Source organism: Amyelois transitella, chromosome 7 (genome assembly GCF_032362555.1).
Source record: "Amyelois transitella isolate CPQ chromosome 7, ilAmyTran1.1, whole genome shotgun sequence".
In the NCBI taxonomy this organism is placed as follows: Eukaryota; Metazoa; Arthropoda; class Insecta; order Lepidoptera; family Pyralidae; genus Amyelois; species Amyelois transitella.
The window spans coordinates 7,362,790-7,388,381 of record NC_083510.1 but is presented as its reverse complement, the minus strand read 5'-3'; the positions used below and the strand labels follow the sequence as shown (position 1 = coordinate 7,388,381).

The following is a 25,592-nucleotide window of genomic DNA, read 5'->3' as shown; positions in this document are numbered from 1 at the left end:
CGGTCCCGTAGCGATTGAGCCGGCAAATTGCGGAGTTGTCCGATGCGCACAATAACCCCCAGTCATTATGCAGATTGCCCGAGTTCACGTATGTACGCTCACATCTTATGAACACGTGTCGCTGAATACGGTATTTAAAGGAAAGTAATCAACTCTGATGTTACTTAACATTTGTTTATTCATAAAAACTACGCAGATAACAAAGCGCTGCACTGTACAAAGAGTGGATTTATTCAGCTTTTCTTTTCACCAAATACCAATTCTGCGTTTACTTTCCTCACAATAAAATCAGCATTAAAACTTTTACCCCTTGTTAGGGTACATTTATAGAAGTTATCTTTTCCATATAAGAAATAAGTTCCACGTTGGATAAATATTAATACAAGCAGCTTTGTAATTTTTCGAAAATATTTTTTCGAAATTAAAATATTTTTCGCGATTTGAATGTCACGCGTCCTTTGATCTCCAAAGGTTGCCCATTTTTTCAAAAGTGTCAATATCAAAATGTCAGTAGGAGTCACAATCACAATGCATCGCCCAGTTAACGAATAGGTCAATCAAGTGAATAGACTAGTGAATAAGTAATAAAAAAATATATCAACTCTTTTTTGTCATCGTATCCTGATGGCAATACTTAGAGCTTTAATAAAATTGTTATTACTTCTAATTACAATTATTAATTAGTTTTTACGTAATTTAATAAAATAATGAAAAAACCACTAACCATCATACGAGGTATACACATAAGATCTAAAAGCTACAACCGATTTAATAAAAAATAAGTTCGGAACTACAAGAAAATACTCGTATAATTTCAAAGAATGTACCAGAACTAAGCAGTCTTATAGGCAGAGACAGTTAATATGGCGAAAAGTAACTTGGCATGTATAAAATGTGTTTAAACGAGATAATCTACATAATTGTAAGAGGTCACGCGAGGCCCTAAGATATTTTAGTTGTCATTTCCCATAGTTAAAAATAATGAAAAATTCTGACTAATGGTCATACGAGGTTTTCACATAAGGCCTAAAAGGTAAAACCGATTAACTTAAAACAGGCCGGAGCTACAAGAAAATATAATTTGAAAGAAATGTACCAGAACTAGGCCACCTTATAGGCGGAGACAATTAATATGTAGAGGAGCAATTTTGTACGTATAAACGCGAGATAATCTGCATAATTGAAAGTGCTCCTAGGATATTGCGTCCACGTGAGGCCCTGAGCAATTTTCTACGTCATTTCCGGCGAATCGTCCGCGCCGATAGGAATGCCCGTGCTTACCTTCAAACTCATCTGTATAAATAATCTGTGACATTTAATACTTGTACGGCGAGATTGCTTTTCTAATAGAAAATATATTTTATAATATAGTAAACTCTCTAAATAATTAATAAATCGTGGAGAAAGTTGTGGTAGATTGGGTTACAAGACTTGTTAATATAATGGGAACAATAACGTTAATAAAAATTTATATTGCAATCAAGAAATATTATGCACCTATGTTTTATATCATAATTAATTCTGTCCTTATTTACTAAAATTAATCCACTTACGTTTATCAATTTACATTTCAAACTTCCTTGTACATAAGCAGTAAATCAGAATTCATAAACTATTCCACAAGCTCGAGGTACCAAATTGTTAATTGTATGGATAGGGCACGTATCAAACGTATTTATTTAATTAAACCAGTCCCGCACGTCACTCATATTGTAGAGCAGGCATTTCACCCTTTGATTACAATTCTCTTCAGACCTGTTAGTAACAGGTACCAAATATGCCCACAATGTTTACGTTGAAATTATTGAAATGCCACTTTGCTAATAGTCATTTACTGATTTTGAGGCAAGATGTTATTTTGGGATTGAGAGATTTGGGATTGGAATTGTTTTGATTCTACTTTATTTTTCGAGGATTTAAGAAGACTACTTAGATAGTTCCGATCAGGGACTAGATTTATAGATTCTAAAGTCAACTTCATGATGATCATTACTAGGATTTCTGTCGTGCAATGCTATCACTGCATTTAGAAATGAAGCGAAAATTACAACAGCTGGGAACGTTTTCAAGTTAACATGTAAAATTCACAAACTCATAAAATATATATGTAAAATTAATACAGGAACAAGCATAAATCAAGCTTTAAGGGTACCTGGAAAACGCATTACTAAAAAGTCGTGTTAATATTATGCAAACATTTTACTTAGTGACTTGCGCATATCCTAGGCACATGGTTACTTGTCTTTAAACGTGCCGTAAAAGTCACGTTATATCAAATTGCAGAAATAAAAAAAAATCCCCATTAAAAGCGAAAAAACTGAAAACTCAAGTAATGGAACGTGATCAGTAGACGTGAAACGAAATAGCGGATTACCATTGCTCGGAAACTTAATTGGTCCGGCAAAAAGTCGAAATGTACGGCTCGCGTCGGGAAAAACTATGAAAAATTAAACAGCTAATTAACATGGAGCATCTGCTTTATAAAAAGCGGCGATTCATTGGTCCGTGCAAACTATTGCTTTTTACAAAGGCTTTCATCGGATGAAAAAACGTTGTGTGGCACGATAAATCGCGTGATGCGGGACGGGCCGGTGATCGTGACCGCGGCCGTTGTAATTATTTCGCCGGTGGAAACTCAACGGTGGTGAGGTGACAATTGTTCGAGATGCGTCGCGTGATACCATCTCGCTAATTGTTTTTGCGATTTATGGTGTTTTTTTTTTTATAATATAAAAAGGATGTGAATATCCGGAACCGACGAGCTTGCCTAGAGAGATCTGCATGCAAAAAATAATGCAGTGGTAATTACATCATTGACTTTACATTTATTACTGACTTGATAAATTACAAGCAAACTACAACAATCAAGCTGAAGAGGCATCCGTAAAACGCAGACCATCAATTGAAATAGAACGGCCAACATTAACACTATATTAAAACGCATTACGGGGGAAATGAAATTCTCTATCAGACGATTCAAATGACGACAAAACGAAGGTTTGAAAAGCAGGTGTCCGAGGATTACTAGAAGATGGGGTCACGTACTCCGCACACTGAAATGTGATGACACTGCAATCCCAGGGCATGCAGCTGCGTGCAAATCCGATGCACTTACAAAGATAATCCTAGTAATCCACACAGTATGTGATTTGCACCTAAGAGACGTTGGGATAACTGCACTTCTTAATGTTTCAAATTAAATAAAGTAAGAAAAAGTCAATGTTGTTATAAAAATTGCTAAAATCTTTGTTATTTTTTATTTGTTAATATGAATATATGTTTTGTAGTTTTATATGAAAATGTTGAAAGTTGCAAGCTGTTGAAAAATCTTACTATGGTTTTTAATTAGAAACAGTTTTAAACAACAAGTCTATTACTAAGGTATCAATGATCTATTCCGATTATAATCTGAAAGCGTAGGAATTTCGCTATAAATTAATCTAGACGTTTCGCGGTCCGTTTGCTTGCTCCGGTTCAGGTGCCGCATTGATTGCACACATTTCATATCTGAATTACTCAGTCCACTCGTTTTTGTAATAAAAGCTATACTTAATATAAAAAAAAAACAAATATCTAAACTTCAGTTTACTAAAAACATATTTTTTACTTGCTCAAGTATTTTGTACGTAATTTCATTTTAAGAATTAGTAAAATATAGGTTAAAAAAATATATACTTAAGTCCCTTTTTTACATCATTTTTAATTTATCTGTATTAGTAAAAACAGACTAAAATTCTAGCAGTGATTCAAGAATAGAGAATCATAATTTTCCATAGTTCATATTAAATGGATGAGTTAATAAAGAAAAGTGAACTATTTTAATTAAGTTAATGAATCGTTCGCTTAACTGAAGCAATTCCTAATAAAGATTCAAAACTTCGATTCTTAAATTTCGTTTCTGCATACAAAGTTATCCGGCCAAAATTAAACTGTTTACGTTATAACGTTAACCGGATCCGTTAAAAGTTTCTCTTAATTAATCTTTTAAGCTATTTAGTCAAAGAGAAGTAAATTCCGTTGCCCGCTTTATTGAATTCTAAGTCCGGAAAGTTAGCTTAAATAAGAAAGCATCGATACCCGGTGTCTGAGCGCAGTCTTTAAGCGATTTCCTAACTTAATATAAAGTTACAAGATTGTCTAGTACAAATTCCACTGAAAATTGAGATTTTTATACGGACTTACCGCGAGCTCTGGGATTTAGTTTTGCTTATTAAACACACGTCAACATGTAACTTCATACTATTTGCTTAAAAATTTAACAGCAATTCGTGCAACTCTTCATTTCATTAATATTTAATCAAAACTTGTTGCGGCTGAGGTTTAAACAATCATAACCATTCCTTTTTTTTCTTCAAAGGACGACACCAACAAAATCCATATTTAATCATAAATCAAAAATGGCCTGAAAATAAAGACACATGGATTTGTAATCCACTCCGTTTTCCGTGCCAAATCCAAACAGGAATAACAACTGCATGCTCGCATACTAAATAAGCGTCGAATCTACATTTCCGGACGAAAATTTAAAACTGGAGACTAACTCTCATAGTGAATTAGCCACATAAATTACCATTGTAAATACTGGTGGTAAGGTAATGGCCAATATTGAATTATAGATGAAGTATGGATCTAGTTTTTTCGTTGGAAAACCCTGAGGGAAATTCCGGTTCCTGGCGTTGCGGCTACAGTCATGAAACATAGAGGTTACAGAAGCAAAGTAATTTCGATAGTGGTCTTTATATACGAGTGCGGGATCTGTACTTAAAAATTACTACTTATTTTTAATTTTTACGCATGTTGCGTGATGAAATAATTTTTACTTCAACCAGCGAAATAATTTTGTACTATGAGATCGGTATTAGACAATAGACTCGAATCTTGGAAAATCCATATTTCATTATTTCTAAACTTGTTTGCACATACTTCTGGAAAATTTCAATTACCATGAAAGTAAGAACCCTCATCATATATTTAAGTCGCCGAAATCATTTAATTAAGGGAACGTTCGTAATCGCTTGATATTTGAAATTGCAAAGGGGGAAAAATGGGTTTTGTTAAAGTATTTTGATTTTGTTCTCTCGATGTGTTATTGTGCAAGCCTTCAATTTATGCAAAGGCCGCATTGGCGTCGATCGGGATGACAATCTTGACGTACGGGAAGAGCGGGCGCCGGAACAATGCACTTTTATGGCTTAAGAAAAACACGTCAGGATGTTGCTGTGAAACCTTTGTTGTAGGTTTATGTTTGATTTATTTGAAACTTCATTGCAAAAATAAAGCGAAAAGTCAAAGGATGTACGAGAATAGAAGCGATGTTAAAGCACTTTAGCAATGTTTTTGTTTCTTAATCTTTGAGAGGAAAATACGAGTAAGCTTCAGTTAAGCATCGAGTTACGTAGGGAAAATCAATCTCTTTTCAAATAAACATAGAGAATGCAAACATAGTTTGATTATAGAATGTGTATCATATCGTGACTGTTTTGTTTACGGTTAGTAGCATAGTTTACTCGATGGCCAGTAAAGATGATCTCTTAAAGCATACATAAGTTAATATCTACTCAAGAAATATTTGAATGCGGAACGAAGAGAACAAAGAGGAGCACAAATGGAAAATATGCCTGGCGTTTGCGTTATAAACCTAGCCAATCACAGCGCTCGGGCACAACGTGCGACCAAACGCTGCCAACAAAAGAGCCGTAAAGAATAGCCAACATAGCCGCGCTAATAAAATAGTTCAGTGCAACAGGTTGCCTCGCTCGTAGTCGCAATACAATAGCAATAGTGGAAACTACAGCGTGTGTCTCCCTGATCCCAGCGCTTAGAATTCCAGCTACGCCCGCCTGGATTGAGACTTAACCTAATTCTTACTTGAATTACAGTTTAAACTTGTATCGGAGATGTGTTTGTGGCTTTGTAATACGCATTAGAATTCACGTTATTGAGAGAATGTACTAACATACTTTTGTTTTAGAAGTTTCATTTTTCAGGAGCTTTTACAGTGTGACTTGTGAGTGTTTTACTTTATACACACGTTTGTATTATACAACCGCAAATTTTAATTTGCCTTAGTAAGAATTAGCTTAAAAAAATGTATCATTAATGAATTGAATATTAATGATTTAACAGAAAAAGAATCTCACAAAATTAGAAACAAGACCATAAGTAATGCCAAACATTTTTTTTTAATCGGGAACCGCTCATGCTTTATATTTTTCATTTTCATGAAAATAAAACCTCAAGAAATCGAAAACATCTAAATTGTCCCCATACACTTCGGCTTTCAGTTAATTTACCTTAACAGCGGCTGTCCTTTGGCGGGGATTAGGATTTAATCGCCAGGTATAACTAGATTACAAATTAGAGCCAATTAGGAAACCAATCTGATTTTGAGTTATAGCACGATTTGATGTTGTAATTAATTTAAATAATGATTACACTCGGGCTGAGGGAGCCTCTGCCAGATAGGGGAGGTTTTTAATTTTGCAACCTCATTTAAATTTTTATCCGAATCTTTGATTTACATAAATAAAATTTCAAAAATGGGATTAGCATTTTTATGTTAAAATTACAAATATTTGTATTTTTCTTGTCCAATATTTTTGTACATGTAAAATATACTTATAAATAGCAATGCATTTCCGATTAATATCATTCTACTTGACAACTCCAAAATAAATATAAAAATGTGTTTCTGATACTTTAAAAAATATTTGAAGCCATTTGCCTGCTCAAAATCCTGGTATTTACTATGACAATTTCCTATTTTAGATGTATCCACAGAATTTGTATTTGCCGGAATCACACTGCTAAGTAAGACATTAATAAAATATACCTGTCTATATACATGATGACACGTGAATATCTACATTACTCCATCCACTTAATAAATTAACACACAATAATCAATACTTGCTGTAGATAATCCACCTTATGGTTCTATGAATGGATTAAACGCTACATAATGCGTCTGTGTTCTGCTTTGAATAAGATCGCAGATTAGATATGTGAACTACTGTTTCCTATATAATCGCGCAAAACAAAGCAAACGGAATAATAGATTATTATATTAATTCCTAGATAATGATAGTTGGCTCATTTACATTGTACTTACAATGTACAAGTAATTTCCAACAATACAGTGCGATGGCGATGACAAGGAAAAGGTCTTCTTCCTCCTGGCGCTAGTCCCGGTTACATCCTCACCTCTCTGGAGAGGAGCCCGAGGTGTGCCTTTAACCATGATCACTGATTGAGGTAGTTAGATTTAGATTTAGGGCAACCTATATTCATAATACCAATATGGAAGGACCATCACTGGCTCTTATCGAGTACTCGGATGGACGCTCTATTGTGGAACACGACCAAGGGCCCTTCACGCGAGCATTGTTTTACAATCGGACGCACGTTATGATGAATTGTTTAAGCACATTCTTCTCCTAATCAGCATAGTGCATTTCTAAACTTATTTCACAGATAAGAAATGCGCTTTTCATTTTAATAAGTATATCTGCTATTTATTGTAACCCATACAAATGTTCTCTGCTTAACCTTAATGATAAATAACGCTATCAGCAATAATCTGTATGGTTCAAAAGGCTTGAGTATGCCTTTTGAACCATACAGATTATTTTTGTACAATAAAGTATAAACATAAGCAAAAAACATTTTACCTTCTATTAGCGAATTACTCCATTCTCATCTTCGAGCAAACTTACTATGTGTTATTTTAAACCATTAGAAAATTACATTCATTAATTTTTGATCTAAAATTATAAACAAAATACTTTATTTCTTAAACTTTAATATATCCAAACCAATTACTAAATTTGATTTCTAACACGAACCGAGTTAATATGTTTGTGGACAAAAGCAATCGTGCATCGTGTACTGCGACTTTAATCAATTTAAACATTGTTTCACTCGCCGTGTGCTGGCGAGGTCGAACTGAAACAAGCTCAGCTCAACTATGTCTCGCAGGAACTAATCATATTGAACGTTCAATCTTATGCAATTTATATTACGAATCAGAGGTATTAAATATGAAAAACTACTCATAGGTATATAAAAAATTAAATAATGCAATAATGAAAATATTTTGGGCACATCTGATTGTTATGGCTCGGAAATAACTCGTTTCTGTGTGTATTTTTATAAAATGAGTTTTTCTACCAGGTAGATATGTATGTATATTGACTTTTAATAAATTGATTGATTAATATCAAACAAGCCTGTTCGACATCTGGTGGCTCAGTCTATTATGAAGATGAAGACAAGAAACTGTCAGATTCTTTTATAATTAAACAGAGCTTTTCTCTTACTTTCGAGCTATCAAGATTTTCCACTAGAAACAGTCCTTATATTTTACACGAAAATGCCCGACAAAAATACCTGAAGTCGCAATTAACACAATTCAACTTCACCGTGACGTTTCAGAGATAAAAGTGGAAAAAGTAATGGATTGATGTCAAACTTGCCGTGAAAAATTTTAGTCAATGGGGGAGATAATTTTCTCAAAGCAACGAGCGAAGTGTTTTACAAAATTTCAATGAAAAATTGTCGCCGCCGACTCCCGATCGGACAAAGTTGCCGCAGTCATTTAGCGTCATTTGTTTCTTATGAATATTTATTAGCTTATTGGAAAACAATGACCATCGAGCATGGGTTGACATGTTTTTTTTGACAGAAATTATAACATATCGCTACTTAATTCTAATCATACACGTTATATGGACCGATTTGTTCGTATCATGCAGGTATTCAAAACATTTAGTGAATTGTATAAAAACTCAGAAAAATCTTCATTTTAATTTGATTATTTTATGCCACAGTGAAATATATTAAAATGAAGCAAAATGTTGAGTGGGTGCGAAGTCTTGACGATATTTAAATTTGCCGCGCAACTTTGCCGCCACCACCGACGCCGACAATTCAATTACAACTAATAGCCGTGATTCATGTTTGTATTACTAATTAGTCGGGAATCAAGTTTTGTCACTTGGCGTTTTGTTTAATAGATTGTTCTCGCGGTGCGCCCTTTTGTTTGCGTATAATTAATGCATGTCTTTTCGTTTTATTAAATGCTGTGTGCCGTTTACCATGCGAGATTGATTGCGTTCTTTGTTGTGCGGTCGTCTCATTGTGGTTGCGAGGTCTGTTAAATAATCGTTTGTTTACATGTTAACACGAAAATTTCAGTATATTATTTTAAAGGGGACAAATCAGTCTCTTATATTTCTCACTCGTTTAATAAGCTGTTACGAGCAAGGAAAATTCCAATAAAATTGGACTAATTATTCGAAGTTTTGCTATTTCGTGTTTGTCTGACATTCGTAGAAAACCACTAAGTTGCTATTCATCGCTGGGACCATTTAACACTGACCATCAAAACTAAATATTTTAGTTTCAGTAGTTGTGGTTACCCCTTTATTATTGGATTATAGAAAGCGATAGCTGGTAGAGAATGCCGCTAATCTCGGCCCTTTGACCGTTATAATTCAATTCTAAGATTTACAAAGAACAAAATCGCTAATATCGTGCGTCTCACCACAGCCCGAGAAATATCAAAGGGCTTTCAAAAACTAACTTAGTAATACGATTCTGAAAGTTAGTAAGTCGCAGTGGGGTCAAATAAGCATTTGGACCAATAGAAACTTGTAAATCCTGCATACCGCATGCGAACCGGTACTATTAAGTATAATACCTTTTGCCAGTAGCCTGAGACCGTCTAGTAAATAGTCTTTAGGAACAATTGTTTGTAAACGCCACGGCAAGTTTTGTTTACAGTTTCTTTAAGGTTGTTAATAGATGTAAGGGAAACTTGCGACGACTTCTGTAAACGGAGAGTTTAAGTTAAATTTTGTGTGATCTGTTGCTCCGTTTGTTTCGTTAATTATTTGTTAAGTAGCACCAACATTGCAAAATAATGAAATGTTTTGTTATAAACTAACTGCTTATACTCATTTAATTATTTAACAGCCTGTAATGGATTGCAACAATTAAGTTCTAACTCAAAACGTTATCTCAGATTCAAATTAAACACATTGAGTTATGAATGAAGGCCTTCTTCTTATTAACACCAAACCGTCAACAGAATGACTCATAAACTTTCCATTAGGTTAAATTTAAAATTAGGTCAACATTACGATTATAACAAGCGAAGAGAGCAGCTAATATAATAGTTATATCTCTTGTAAAATAAACATTCGCAACACGGATGCCAGTGAATTATAAATTAGGCATACGACATATCAGCTCACTGCCGCGTAACAGTACCCAGTACGCACTAATTACCGCCATACGTCATATGCGGAAGGTACGCGTTCGCGCCGTCTCATACCCCGTATCTGCTCCATCTTACCCTAATACTCTCGCGGCATAAATTACAACTCGAATTTCATTCCCCTGTTTCAACATTTGAACTTTACTTATGGGGCAGATCTCACAAATTCTAGATGCGCCTTTTTGGTTCGAGGCGGTTAAGAGGTCACGTACGTCTGCTATATCACAACATAAACTTGTGTCGGAGGAAATAATACGTGGAATTCTATTACACTGTTATTTATGGATTGCGTAAGTTCATTTCGTCTACGTGTGTTCCTTTACATTCTATGTACTGAAAAGTTAGTTTGTATCAACTAGAGTACCGCCCTATATTTGTAGCACTTTAGTATTTGGTGAATTTGATTGATTGATTGCGTAAACTATTTTTGTATTGATAATTAACCTGGAACGTGGCCTTCCAGTCTTTTCACGAGTATAAGCTCTGTTTATCCCGCAAGGGATATAGACGTGATGATATGTATGTATAAAAAGAAATGATGGCTGTCTTTGTTTAAATACCGCACATTTGTTATCAATACACCTTTTTTCATCAAATTTCATTATTACAAAATTTATTGTCAATTTATCGATAAATGATTTTCTTATAAAATATAAAGGCTGTAAGCAGTCATATTTTATAAGCTGAGCGAGTATGCGGAACCTTGGCGGTTTTGTCGGCACCTCAGCGCTCATTTCCTCTACTCAGCTAAGTCCGGATTAGGCTGCTTGACGCACGCATTGAGATTTCCCAGTCTCCACTCCCCACTCCCGGTTCGGCTTTATGAATTATATATTTTATACCACCTGACGCTTGCTCGATTCCATGAATCACATTTTTCAAACCTGTCTCTTATCTAAAACCTTATTCTATTATGGCTCTTGTAAAGTTATCTATGCGGCGCAAGGACAATCGGCTCTTATAGTCAGTGATTTATGGATTCCACATTCGGACACCGTTTGGACAAATAATTTCAGCTTTTTAATTTGAGAGGAATACTTTTCAGTACCTGTTATAATTTTTGTACTCTTAGTACCAACCAATGTTTTAGATAGACAGATAAACTCTTTATTGCACTAAGAGAAAAAGATATCAGAACAAAACAAGAACAGGCTGTGTGGTTCAAAGGCGGTCTCATCGCTAAAATTTGGTGGATGACATAAGAATTTCCGTCAATTTGTTTGAGTTAGTTTTAGTATAGTTTATAGGTTGACTTAAATAGCATCATCAAATCTGCACAGCCAGACAGTTCATCTTCTTCTTAAATTTAAGAGATAACTCTTGTCGGTGGAGTTAAGCGGAGCGTCAGTTTATCTAATCAACCGAAATTAAAAGTTTTGGGTCATAGTAAAGATAATCTCACTGGATTTTCGTGTTATTTATTTTTATTTTACAAATATTATTTATTGTATATGTACATATGTGATTTACATAGAATATTTAAATTTTACGTTAATATATTAATACAGCTTTTATCTTCTTTTCAATATCGGGTAAATTATTTTTCTTTAATAATAAAAAATATCGTTTTTATATTACGTCGAACCGCGAGCGTAAAATCGAACGAATGTTTATTTTCAGATTGATTTTCCTCAAAAAAGTCGACAACACGTTGTTTGTTCTGAACGAACATTACTTTGCAGAGGAAACTAGTTGCCTTCCAATAACGACAAAGAACCGCATTAATAAAAATAGTGTACTATTTGAGGAAACTTCACTTTGAACGAATGTATGATCAATCGGACAAGTTTTGGTATGTTGTGTAAAAGCATTGTAATATCAAGCATTTTTGGAAATTAGTAAAAGATAATGAAGTGTAGCTTACATGATCATATCTATGGGCGCACTTGGAACAAACATGGTGTCTCATTAGAAATGGAAAGTGACAGCATATCTGCGGAGTATTTCTATGGCCACGTGTTGCTTGCAAATAAGGTGGTGAGGGTCTGGGTGAACTCTGAGGAGGTGCTCGCTACTTTATCAGATCGAGCCCGGGATTAATTAACTTAAATGCAACAAGTCCGAGTTTGCCTTGCTCTCCACATAGACTGTCGCGTGTTTTATTATGGAAGCTACTGAATTAAGCAGCTAGCTCGTACCGACGCCAACACCATTTTGCCAGACGAAATTGAGTCCTAATCTATTCAGCAAAATATCAGTTCGGCCACTAAACCCTACCAGAGATTTCTCAAAGGTAATAACGTGCTGACATCTTTGAAACCTTAAAATGCAGATAGGGTTACACTTTGTCCGCAAAATTTAAATGTGTTTCTTTTAATATACTTTTCAAATTAAGCTCGGTTTAAAAATGCAGTTCTGCTCTGTGGATTTGCAGCGGATTAATTGACTTAAGCGTAACAAGTCGCCGTTTGCTTTGCTCTAGAACAGCGCCGTCGCGTGTTTTATTATGACAAATTAAATAGTCCAGCCGCGCACTGAGACTCGCTAACTTATCCTTTACATAAAGTACTGTAGTATATACTTCTGTTTGTTTTGCATAGCCAATTACATTACACATCTCTAAGAGTGCTTCATTTAAAAATTGAATTACTTACATCTGACAAGATTTTCGTCTATACATTTATTTTTATTCAAAGGAGAAAGGTTCTTGATATATGTATAATCTTAAAATGATGTTCCTGATATATTACTTCTACGATTCCAAGTTTTTCCATTTATTGTTTATTAACGTCTCGTATATTATAAGAATCAGCAATTTATGAATCAAAATCACTCGGACAAATTCGATCGACGGTTCGATGGCGGCGGTTATTGGGTTTAGGGGTCCAAACACAAATGCAGGCCATTCGAAATGAAAACATTGGAATTCAACTCTTTTTCTGTGGTCATAAGGTTAAAGGCTGTGCACACATGGATTGGCAAAGTATTCGGAAGAGGCCTAATGACGGTTTGGACTACAATAGCAGTATAGCCCTTGTTATTGGTATCTGACTTGACCGCTACGAACAATTTGTCTAAATGAGATCCGGACTCGGTGCTTTGTTATTTTTCTACTGTATTGCGCATTTCAATGTTATTTCATAGCATTTTGTGTTTTAAAGTACATTAATACCAACGCGGGATGGCATTTAAAAAAAACTCCACTTAAATCGAGTTAAAAGCAAATTGAATTGTTGTTATCATTAGTTCAGCAAATTTTAGATAGCGTTATTAACTTATTGAAGGTTATGAACAGTTTCAAATAAATAATAAAGCGCACTGAAAGCAAACAACAGGTTCCCAATAAATCTCATATGCCTGATGTTTTAAATTTGTAACAGCGAACGTAATGAAATAACAATGTTGGATTGAAAATGTCTAGGCCTACTAACTATGGAAGATTTTCAACTGTACGGTGTGGTAATAGAGGTCAGTCGGTTTTAGTTTAAATAGGTAAGTCCACCGCAACCACGGTAATCCCTGAACCGGCGATTAATCTTCGTTTCAGCTCTCACGAGGTGGTTTGTTGTGGGTAAATTTGTGGGGAAAGCCGCGATTTGGTCATGGCCCTCGTGGGCTGTGTTTGTCATACGTTAAGCCTTTGTTGGTTTAATCGGCTGTTTTATCGATTGGGTTATTATGTGGTATTAGTGGGATGTTGTTATTTCATACATTCAAATAATAAAGTAAAAATAAAGTTTAAAAACAAGCATAAGCATAATATTTTGTGCCTTTACCCACTATGTGTCACAAAAGTACATGACAAATCAATACAAGTATCATTTCAGTCAGCAATTTGGTTGGCAGTGGCTCAGCGTCGGCGGCAGGCAACCGCGCCCCGCCTCGCGCTTGACAACTTCTACCTTTTACTAAATTGTGTTTTCATGTTCGCCCGAGTTTTCCTTATAAATACTGTCATTAAGACACCGACACGGTGACAGGTGCTAATGTTTGTGGTGGTATCGAACCCATTTGTAAGTAATGTAAACAATACAATGTTATTACATAACATGACAGCTTTCGAGATTACGACCCCGATGTTTGGCTTTTGACGTGAGTTTCCTTTGCATTCACACGCGGCGGTACGCGTCGAAATTAACCTGATCAAATTACCGAACCCAAGGTGGTATCGGCTTTTTATCTCCCAAAGTTTTTGGATGCGCATGCTTCAAACAAATTTATTGCCTTGTATTTTGAGTTGGGTATAATTTTCAAAGTAACATGTAGTGTAGGTACTTCACAAAAATATTTAGTTGTTCATAACAATTTAATGAGATAAGAATAATTTACATAAATACGTATTAAATGTGGTAACAGAAAGCGAATTGAATAGAAAATACATGGATTGATAAATGATCACGAGTAAATTGTAAAGCACGATCCCACATGTTGAAGGAATTAACTGGGATAAAGTATAAGCCCACCAATGGCGCTAGATACGACTATAACGATGCCAACTTGGAGGAATAAATTAGTGAGGGGAGCCGTGGAGCGGGCAAAACGCCTGTTATCTCCATTCACGATTTTACAGCTCTCAAAGAACAAAATCTTTGGAAATTATACGGATTCCAACTTGAAGGAAATAGAAAAAGAAGCGAAACTTTTATGAGCGCCAACTTTTACGTATTATTTTTAGCTCACATTTTATGCGCTAAACCCGAACCTAGGGAGTACTATCCTCCTGAATAGTAGACCAAAGATGCAAGTCTTATTGATTCTTATATATTGCGATAACTTAATCTATAGGTTCAGAAAATGTTATAAAATTTTATGTAATATATATTTCTCTCTGGCAAAAATCGATCCAGCGAATAGTTAAATGACATATGCATCTACACTCGATACCACATCTATCCAGCTTCCTCTCTCCTGCTGTCTCAACATTAAAGTGAGCTCCAAAGGACGAAAGAGGGGACGTCGTTCCAAGGCCCCACGTCATTTGTTTATTAAACATCCTCCGAGGTGGAACGGAATAATGGCCCGGTAGACTTTGTCATGGCCTTCTCCCCGAAATTAAATCGTAATGATGCGAACCTCACTCCGCTATTTCGACCGTTATTAAGTCCCATCTTGAGGTCAAAATGAATAGGGTTTTTAAAAGGTATGACAACTGTCATAGTTATGAAAAGAATCGCGGAGCGCCCGAGGGTGGCGCTATGAATAGACTCTGTTTTTACTGGACGCCGGGTTCTTAAAAACATTTCGCTCGCCTCCGTAATGTACTTTCTAATGTAGTAAGATAATTATAATCTAGTTTTTCATATTTTGTCAGTTTGTAATACGTCATTAACTTTCACTAAACCGATGAGCTTGAATAAAGAGAGTATTGATTATGTACAAAGCGAAATAAGTATACAAGGATCATGACAAATAAAAAGATAGTCTCTACCTGCCCCTCCGGGTATACGTCATATTTTATTTATACATAAAATAAATAACTTGAAAGGGCTAAAAATATCCTTAACATTAGATAACGTAAAATAACGATAGACACTATCCAGATTGTTTTTGTTAACTAACACAAGTAGTACAGTTAAAATAAAACATTTCATATTTAAGTACATTTTGGTTACACGAGTAACCGCTATAATGATTTTGTTTCGAAACGGATTTGTTCACTATCTTTCTTGTTTCAGAGCAAATGCAACTGTAAGGGTTGAATGATAACCATGCTTTGACACGGGGATAGGCACATTCCTAGAATTTTTAAAATAATTATGTCACAAACGCATGGAATTACGCGGTTTCGCCAATACATTGTGTTTTCCGGGATAAACTACAAAAATATATATCTTTCATATTAATAAATAAATAAACATAGAACAAATAATACAGATTGAGATAGCCTCGAAGAAGAAAAGTTTAAAACTAATACTAAAATTAATATAAATTAAATGATGCGTCCCAGATTGGCATGAAAAACGTTAAGTATTCGAGATAGATAAAAAAATCCTGTTAATTTTGTTACATTAATTTCTTAAAAACTTATAAATCAAGAACGCATTTAAACCCACCCGGAGACTATAAAAATAGGAAATTGAAATTATCAGTTAGCCGTAAAAGATTTTTTCTGACTCGCCGAAAGAATTTTAATTAAAAAGTTTCTCAAGTATTTCGAAAAGAATATGTAATCTTTTGTAAATTAATTCATAATTGGCAGCTAACTGTGCAGAAATTTAGACATTCGTGGAACTTTAGGGAAAGCGCGCGATTTTTTTCAAGTGACAGGAATTCCAAGATTTATTCCACTTTATTTGATTTGCATTTTCGTGTCCGAGTATGAAAATGTGTATTAAATATGTAAATATACTAACGCAGTAATTTTCATTTTAACATCTTGATATTTCAAGATTTAAGGACAACGTTTTCAAAGATTCTTTGCTGAGTTGGTAAGGAGTACAAAATGTTCTACATACTACCTACTAAAGGGCTTACAAACTTTGGACTCTTCTTATATTCAATGTGCTAGCCACTTATCCCTATTTCTATTTCAATCTATTCGACACGTCATTCTGCGTGCGATATGAGTAAATGCCATATGTTATTCATATATTGGAAGCGTTAAATAAAAAAATGGTGGCGATAAAAATATACGACAAAGATCAACAAACAACCCCCCGCTTTCAATTAACCAACGTAATTAAATTTTTACGAGACTTTAAAAATACTTTCGCAGCAAGGGAAGTAAGTACTATTGCTCTTTTTTTATTTTAATGATTTATAAAGAGTTACCCACATTTAATGGAGGAACAGTGTTCCAGATTGTTTAATATTATTAACATTAAACTTATATTTATTTCCTTTCTCGGTAAAAATTATTGAAATAAAAAAACGATTGTTAACAAACAGTTTAATAGACGCAACTATAGATTACACACACATCTTTCTACGTGCCGTGTGGTTCCCGGCACCTATAAAAAAAAGAATAGAACCACTCCATTTCTTTCCCATGGATGTCGTAAAAGGCGACTGAGGGATAGGCTCACAAACTTGGGATTCTTTTTAGGCGATAGGCTAGCAACCTGTCACTATTCGAATCTCAATTCTATCATTAAGCCAAATAGCTGAGCGTGGCCATTCAGTCTTTTCCAGACTGTTGGCTCTGTCTACCCCGCAAGGGATATAGACGTGACCATATGTATGTATGTATGTATCTTTCTACTAGTATATATATTATTAGTAGGTGTTCATTTTTAGGATATGATAGGTATAAAGATGGTAATCATTCCACTTCACATTATCTCCAGATCTTCTTACTTCAAGACCTTGGCATAAGACCAATGATTATACATTATATCTAACATCTATATGATGATGAGAACCATTGACAACGAAACACGATAACTGGGATTCTTCTTTTATGATTACATAATATATTTAAAACTATTTTCCTATGTAATTCAATGTTACATTACGAGTATGATAAATGTCGCTCAAATCTTTAAAAAAATCTGGAATATACATCATAAATTAAATCCAGGTGATATTTCCTAATCAGATCCTCTTTTGATCAATGACCTAGGAGTAATCCTAGGTCATTGATCAAAAGAGGATCTCAATGTGCGTTATGAACAACGCCAACATGAAGTCAAGATCCATACACGATAAGATAAAACTACCTATATTTTTGAGGTTACTAAATGTAACCCTATGATACATGTAGGTCCAGTCTACAGCATCGCAGGAAGATACAGCATAAATCCAGGGAGTCTCCAGAGAACGAGTATGGAGTAATTTGGGAACGCGCTCACCGGCGTCGCGAACATTAACTATTAAATTCGTTGCATATTAAACTAGAGCCTTAGAACCAGTGATACACGTACGTGAACGCGCTCTAAACGCGCTCATGTTTTTCGGAGAATCCAAATTTTTTAAAAAGACAAAATTTAATGTTGTCTTTTTAAAAAATTTGGTAATTTACGTGTTAGAATACGCATGCGGGTTTGTCGGAAACCTTATAGAGATAAGCGTAAATATATAATAAATATTATATTAGTAAATATATATACAAAGGCATTTTTAAAATTTGGCAACATGGTTACGTGTTAAATTTTAAATCTATCGCTGCCCAGCGGTTTCGGCTGTGCGTTGATATGTAAGTCAGTTCAAGTCAGTGTCCTCTTTTATTGAATTAAACGTCAAAAAAAAGATTGTTTTAAAATGTGTACTAATACGTTATACCATAAATTTAAATAATAAACTATTTGGGTCCCTTGTTATCATATTCGTGGTGTATAAAAGCATATTGAGCATTTTAGAAATGAGCATGTCAAAAGTAGCAGATTCTTATCCGTCAAATGTAAAATTCTGGAACCCATTCCTTTATTATAAATTACGCATCTTCAGTCATGTCGTCAAAGTAATAAGATACTGAGCCAGTAAAGTGATAACAGAAATAGATACAATGGCCGGCCCGGGGGTAAAGATATCAAAACCACTTAAAGATATTGAAGACGACTGGAGAATTCAAAATTCAGGGCGGTGTGGTATTGTCAACAAGGGTTACTGATTACTTTGTTCAGATATTGAAAGCAGGTTTTTCACATTGTCCAAGTGGATTTTAAGTAAAGTATTAGCATACTTATTTATTTAAGCACCGAGTTCTGAGCACTGAGTTCAAATAAAGTATTAATATGTTGAGTGATTAGGACTTAATTTTAAAGTAGACATTAATCTAGTGCATAATCTTATACCGTGATCCAGTAGTAGTGGTAGTAGTAGATTGAACGACTTAGATAGGAGTTCAAACCCAGAATCATGATCAAAAGACGAACTCCTGGCTCCTCTAAAAAATGTTAAATGAAAAATGGTGAGGATGTAAGGGGGTTTAACGCCAGGAAAAAGAAGTCATAATATGAATATCAGAATTCCAAATTTTCTGAACTACTTTAAAATACTTGAACAGCCACCGACATTGATTTCCCAAAAATACCTTTGCAACAATAAACCTCATCGTACAAACGGATACGACATTCGCGTACTAGAATCAAACAACAGCAATTCACCAAATTCCACTCAAACCACAAGTACAATACAAGTGTAAATCTCAGGTGATTCGGAAGAGGGAGTTTTCTTGAAAAATGCCCTCTTTGTTTTCGACAGGCAACAGGCCCACTCTGTCCTGGTCGAGAGTACCAAAACCCTCTTGACACGCTTCATTTTTACCTTTCCTTTACTCGAAACTGGAGCGAGGGAGGCTTTCTATGCGCCGTGTATCAGACTTCGTTATGAATTAACTGGATTTTTTAAATAATATTTCTAAAGATCCACTCCAGCTACCTTTGCATGTCTATTCTATTTATGTACACTTCATAAAGATAACATAAAAATAAGATTTCTGCACTACATGGATGGAATGTAATCGAATGTTATTTTCGCGAAACTAATGGGAATAAAGTTACTTTTATACAGTATGTAACCGTTCAATTTTTATGAAACGAGTAATAATTGCAAGCGATTTATGGCAACAATGAATCATATTCAACATTTCCCATAACATTTCCCATGTGATATTCTACGTGCATCGAGAACAACTTTTCTCATCGGGTGCGGTGCACTGCGGCCGTGGCAATGCACTTTCGCTGACCCTTTGCCTCCTCCCACGGCACGGCTCTCTTTCACTCTTACCACTTTCTTCTTTGACTATCTCCGTCGCACAAGCGGTTGCGCCTGCGCTTCCCGGGTAATAACATTCTACGACGCGGTACGCCGCCAGAGTGGAACGGGTTCTGCCGATGACTTGGACGATTATTTGTATGAGAGACAATGGTCGACATTAATGCTCTCAATGCTCTTGAACTCAAAAAATATACGGTTATCGTACATATTGACGTCATATAGCTAATCTAAGTAATCCTTATATTATACAATCCAGACACAATCTAAACCTACGCAAATTAGATACGGAAAGTGTCAGCGCCTAGAATGCATCAGTGTGCCTGCTGAGTCATAATAGCGCGAATGAATGTTTCATTAGAAACGCAACACGCGCGACACAGCACTAACTCATCGCATAAAACGGGAGAAAGCAGCACTTCACATCTCCTCCACAATCGTATCGACTATACTTATACATTACACATAACTGGCAAAACTGCGAAATGAACATTATACGTTATATTAAACAGTCATAGATTTATTTCAAGTAAGTGGAATAACTTTCTTGTTTACGAGAGCGCTTCGGCGGCCTTTGTTAACGCCCTACATAGTTCCACTTATCTTGCTGCATTCCAGTCGACTGATCTTTCTATACGATATTCTTTAAGCACATTGAAACGAATATGTGCATATTTTTCTATCGGGAAGCTGCTCGATGAGGTTTTACTAAATTTAATTTTACAGTGAGGAAATATTCGTCGAGTATCGCGCGAGTCAAGTTACGGATTACGTGGGAGTGCGCAGGAATGATCCCGTACAATTTGAAGACGGGTAGTCAAGTGCGGGATCGAATTTCGCGGATATTTGGACTCTATCTATCAAAAATTTAGGACGACATTCGTTAGTATCACTCTCGGGGGACGTCGTTCTAGGTTTGCGAGCATATTTCTAGGCTCGGCACGAAAGGTTTGATAGAGTTTGTTCAGTCAAAGTAATATAGCACATAGGTGTAAGGGTTTGGGTGCACATTCGATTGTAGGAGCGATGCCCGTGGGAGATTCTGCGACGGGCAGCATTCCATCGCACAATGAGTAATTTAAAAATTCAAAAACTCGTCGAGGCTCGGCGTGCGAGGTGAGGCGATCCTACGAGTGCCGCTTGCAATTGAGACTGTTATCTGGTGCTCGCGAGAGTCGACGCCATACAACGAGACGGGAATAACGCGCCGCTGAATAACAGGGTTACCTAAATATAACCAACCATCGCGGTACAGGCTCGCACCAAATTGATAGAAATTGTTAACGTAAATAAAACGAGAGGGATTCGTTACCCGCTCATTCTTCATTCAGGTAACATAAACAACCCCCTCAGTAGTAGGGGGAGGGTCTTAAATTTATCAACAATTAGGAGGACGGATATTCTTTGCGGTTACGAACGGATCTAATTAGTAAACATGCAGCGATCCGATGCAAGCGATCTCAGATCCGGCGTTGCAGTATTTTAAAATTAAATTCTTTGAACTCGTGTATCCGTAAGCATAATTCCAACGTATCGGAGCTCAAACTCGTTGGTTTTTGGAATTCCAAAATAGGTATTTGATTGCAATTTAATTATTCAGTCGGTATTCGCTGCATATGCTACACGTCTGTTTTGCGGCAGGCTGATATGACGATTGATCTGTTTCATGCATACTTGAATGTTTTCCGCGTATCATGCGAGTTTGGCGGGTACTTTATTGAGCAAAATGAAAACTTGAATCTCCAATGCGCAATTTCATTTTATTAAAATGTGTATTGCACTGTATTTTATAAAGATTGGTTTTCGTTTATTTTTCGAAACGCAAATTCTAAACGTTTCAAAATTGTTTGAAGATATAAAATAAAATGACTTATAATTTTAGCCATTAGGCCCAGAAATTTAAATGAGAATAATTACAGTTATTAGTAATTATCAACTCGAGGTATGAACAAATCTTGAGATTCTACTAGCTTGGCGAAGCAGTTATTCAAATTGAAGTAACTCATAATACAAAATGTAAGAAAGTTGAAAATCGTTTGGTCATGTTTATTTCAACGCTACAATTTTTACTTAGTTAAAGAATTGCACTGTACTGCCCTTACAATAAGATTGATATTGGCGTAACGTTAAGGTGCATTTTTCATTTCCGGTGGTAGGATTGTAAACTTAGAGTGGATATTAAAATGAGTGAAATTCGCTTGAATGTGGTTGGAAAGTTTCCGTAGTAGAATCCAGTGGGAATATGTTACACTGAGGTGGTAAAAACTGGGCCGTAATTAGTCTTTGGATTCGAACCGTGAACAGATGGGGAGTGGAGTGGCCGGGTCTGCTGCCTTACAAGTTAAGCTCTGCTCATACTTTACTGCAATAATATTTTACTTTGTACAGACATGTGAAGTGAATTTTCATGAGATTGATCAGTTATAATATAGTGAAAGCTACTTCTTTAAAACAGTATCACGGTAGTTTACTAAGTTTTTCCAGAGTTAAGATATATTGTTTCCCTTTTTAAACTGAAATATATAAAAATATTGATATTCGTAAATTATCAGGTTTACAACGACATTTTCCTATTTCAGCATCATTCAGCGATCATAACTAGTTCACAGCTATTTTGTGTAAACGGCACTTCATTCCCTATCACTCGAAAAATAGTCACTTTCATACGACCGAAATAAAGGAAAAAGATTGTCGCATTTTTGAATCGAAACCGCAAGCTTGCAGCAAACATCGAATAAAAGAGAAAAAAGTTGTTTATGGAGTAGGAAGGTATAAGGTTCGAAAAAAAAAACGGATAACTTTGAGCCCAGTATGACTCTCGCTTTGATACTTCTACAAGTATGAAAAATCCTGTTGATTACACCACATTTTTGTGACGTTGGTATTTTTATTTCGTTATATGGGAATTTCGTTTTTCATTTAATGTTTGCAAATTTATTAATAGAGGAGAGAGATTTATGAACGAAAAGATCAAAATGGAAAAATAAAGTAAATAATTACGTACATTGTTACAATTAAAAATGTACAAATTTCGGATCAAATATCAAACAACAAATTGCAAACAAGCACTTAACGAGAGAGGTTAAGTATTGTATGTATATTTTAAATTTGTTCTGAAATCTTAAATATTAATTGTGTATGTATGCTTGACTCACCGTTTCGGACGCCACGTAACGCCCGTTGCTGCACTCAAGTAGTGAAGTTTCACTCACCTGAAAATAATATTCAATACGTTAGTAATCCAAATAATAACAATTAAAAAAATATATTAAAAATTTTTAAAAGCAATAAACACATCAATTTTCAAAACGGTAAAACAAAAAAGTTCTAAAGATGATATATGATGATATAAATATATTTCTAGGAGCTCGTTACATCGTTTTGATTTGGCTGAGATATTGTATCAATAAACAATGGTTATCGGTTATGTTTCGGTATAAAAATAAAACACTAATTGAGGAGTTGTCATCATGCAATTGTTTATACAGGGAGGATATGTTGAGAGTGGTTTGAAGACAAAAGGTAATCCAAATGGACACACTTTCTGTAACAAACAATACCAAAACATAGACTGTGCAAAAGAAGGCGGCGCAGGAATCAATTATATAAAAGGTAACACGTTCAGTTTTCCAAACCGTGCTATAAGTTAGGGTTTTTGAATCAAAATAGGTAAACATTGGCCAACATTGAATAATTGCTGTAAACTCGTGTTTCGACAATGTGAACGCAGTATTAATCGTGTTCAGTGCATACCAGTTAATGTGATCAATACCATACATCAATACGTTATGCATAAACAATTTAGCATCAAAGGGGTCAGAATCTTGCTTTAGTGGAATCATGGGACGGCGGGCAATCTGCGCTTAACTTCATTACGAGAGCGAATTGCTAAACGTTTCCATTGTTGACCAGGGCGCCGAGGCGGTCCGAGAACGGCTTAGGTGGTTAGTCATGCAAATAGTCGAGTTGTGTCTGCATTGCAGATCAAAGATACAACGAAATGTGGAATCATTAGAATCGTCACAACGATGGATTGATGACGTCCGATCGGATAAGACGGGATAAAGTCTGCCATGAACGAAAAAAAAGAGCAAAGAAGCCTACAACCAAGACTGGATGATAGAGAAAACAGAGAATAATGACAACACATGAAGAAAAAATATGATGTAATTTTCTTCAAGTAAGACATTTTCTATCTAGTTTCATATTTGAAAATTTTATTTTTGTAGGTATTTAGTAAATAACGCGAGGTGCAATAAACAATATGGCATGAAAAAGTAATGAGTGCAATACTATATTTGCAACCAATCAGTCCATCCAGATCCTGTGTTCAATTTCCTGTATTATAAATAATATTTCTGCACTACACTGAATGAATCACAGGCCTGGTAAGATTAATATCTTCTAGTTTCTGTACTCTATGCAGCGTTCTCTCTCAACAATGTCTTTAGTTCCAATCTTCAAGATGTCCAGAGTAATTAAGCAGAACTTGAATAGAATCGCTTTTCTGTGTGAATACATCCCGCTCGACAGAGTCGAGTGTTGTTTTGGAGAAAATAACAACAAGATCATGCAAAATACGGTACGGGAATCAAGATTTTAATCATGCTAAATGAATGAAGCACTTCATATTAATTTACGTCATGAAAGTTTAAGAAAATATTGATCTGTTTGGCGTAAGTAGTGGTAATCCCGGGTTGGATCGCCATTCAGGTCATAATGAAAAAGTAACTTCTTCTGAGTGACTTGGGTTTTGGAAGTTCTTGTAGATAAATGTTTATTAAAAGACTTTGTTACGTGGAGTTGGTTTTCTATAATACAAGACTTGGAGTTTGAAGTTAGCTCAATCTGTGAGATATGTTTCTAGTAAATAATTCATATAAAATCAGCAAAATCAATGCTACAAACGCAGATATTTCCTATCTGCATTAAACCACAAAGCATAAACAGCTGAATTATTGTTCGGAACGATTTTGGAGATGAAAATCTATCAAAACAAGACCCGCACAGTTCAGAATCAAAATGATTTTCGGGTAATAGACGTTTATGGCACAAAGGATGATTATAGAGTTTCTATTAATAATTCCGGTGTATTTGCAGTATTATCACTTATGCATAGAATAATAATCTAAACTTTTATAAAGGATCTATTTGATATGGCATTTTTTTATCTCTGTGGCATTAGCAATGATTTTTGGACATTAAATCAAATTTTATTGTTTTACAACGAAAGAATAAGAATTTATATATACATACATGCACCTTTTATATGGAAATAATAAGTAACAACTGTATGTATAATTAACATTCATCAAATTGTCATTTAATAACCAAATACTCGTAGTTGCCGATTTCCTCGTATTTGTGGCGACAAACTGGCAAAGTGAATGGGATTTGTATTGTATTGTGTTCATAGCTTAAAGCTGAAAATTTAAATAATTTAATATTACCTGTCCATCAGCGTGGAATGCAATTTAGTGCAATGAAATTGTTCAAAGATATTAACTACATTTCGTTCTAATAATATTTCTATATAAAATGCCTCTTAGGTAGAAAAAATTTTTTAAAGCCTTTTTTTGGATAATTAACAGTTCGTAAAAAATGAGAAATACGGCGATTAAATATTAAACTATACTAAGTAAAAAGTAAACTTCTTAAAAATGTCTCATTGTGGAACCTATCATAGTTCAAACCAATATTTCATGGAAAAAATCCAATT

General features: G+C 35.0%; 1 protein-coding gene across 10 annotated transcripts in view; it reads right to left on the bottom strand.

Annotated features, from left to right (window-relative positions):
- Positions 1-25,592, bottom strand: part of LOC106133233 (polypyrimidine tract-binding protein 2) — a 366,610-nt gene that overhangs the window by 110,792 nt on the left and 230,226 nt on the right. For 6 of the 10 annotated variants that reach the window (XM_060945000.1, XM_060945003.1, XM_060945004.1 and 3 more), the window contains one exon: positions 23,029-23,085. The exons of the other annotated variants lie outside the window; for them this stretch is intronic. In XM_060945000.1, coding sequence (XP_060800983.1) covers positions 23,029-23,085 — 57 coding nt within the window. The remainder of the gene's footprint in view (positions 1-23,028; positions 23,086-25,592) is intronic. 10 annotated transcript variants of the gene reach the window in all.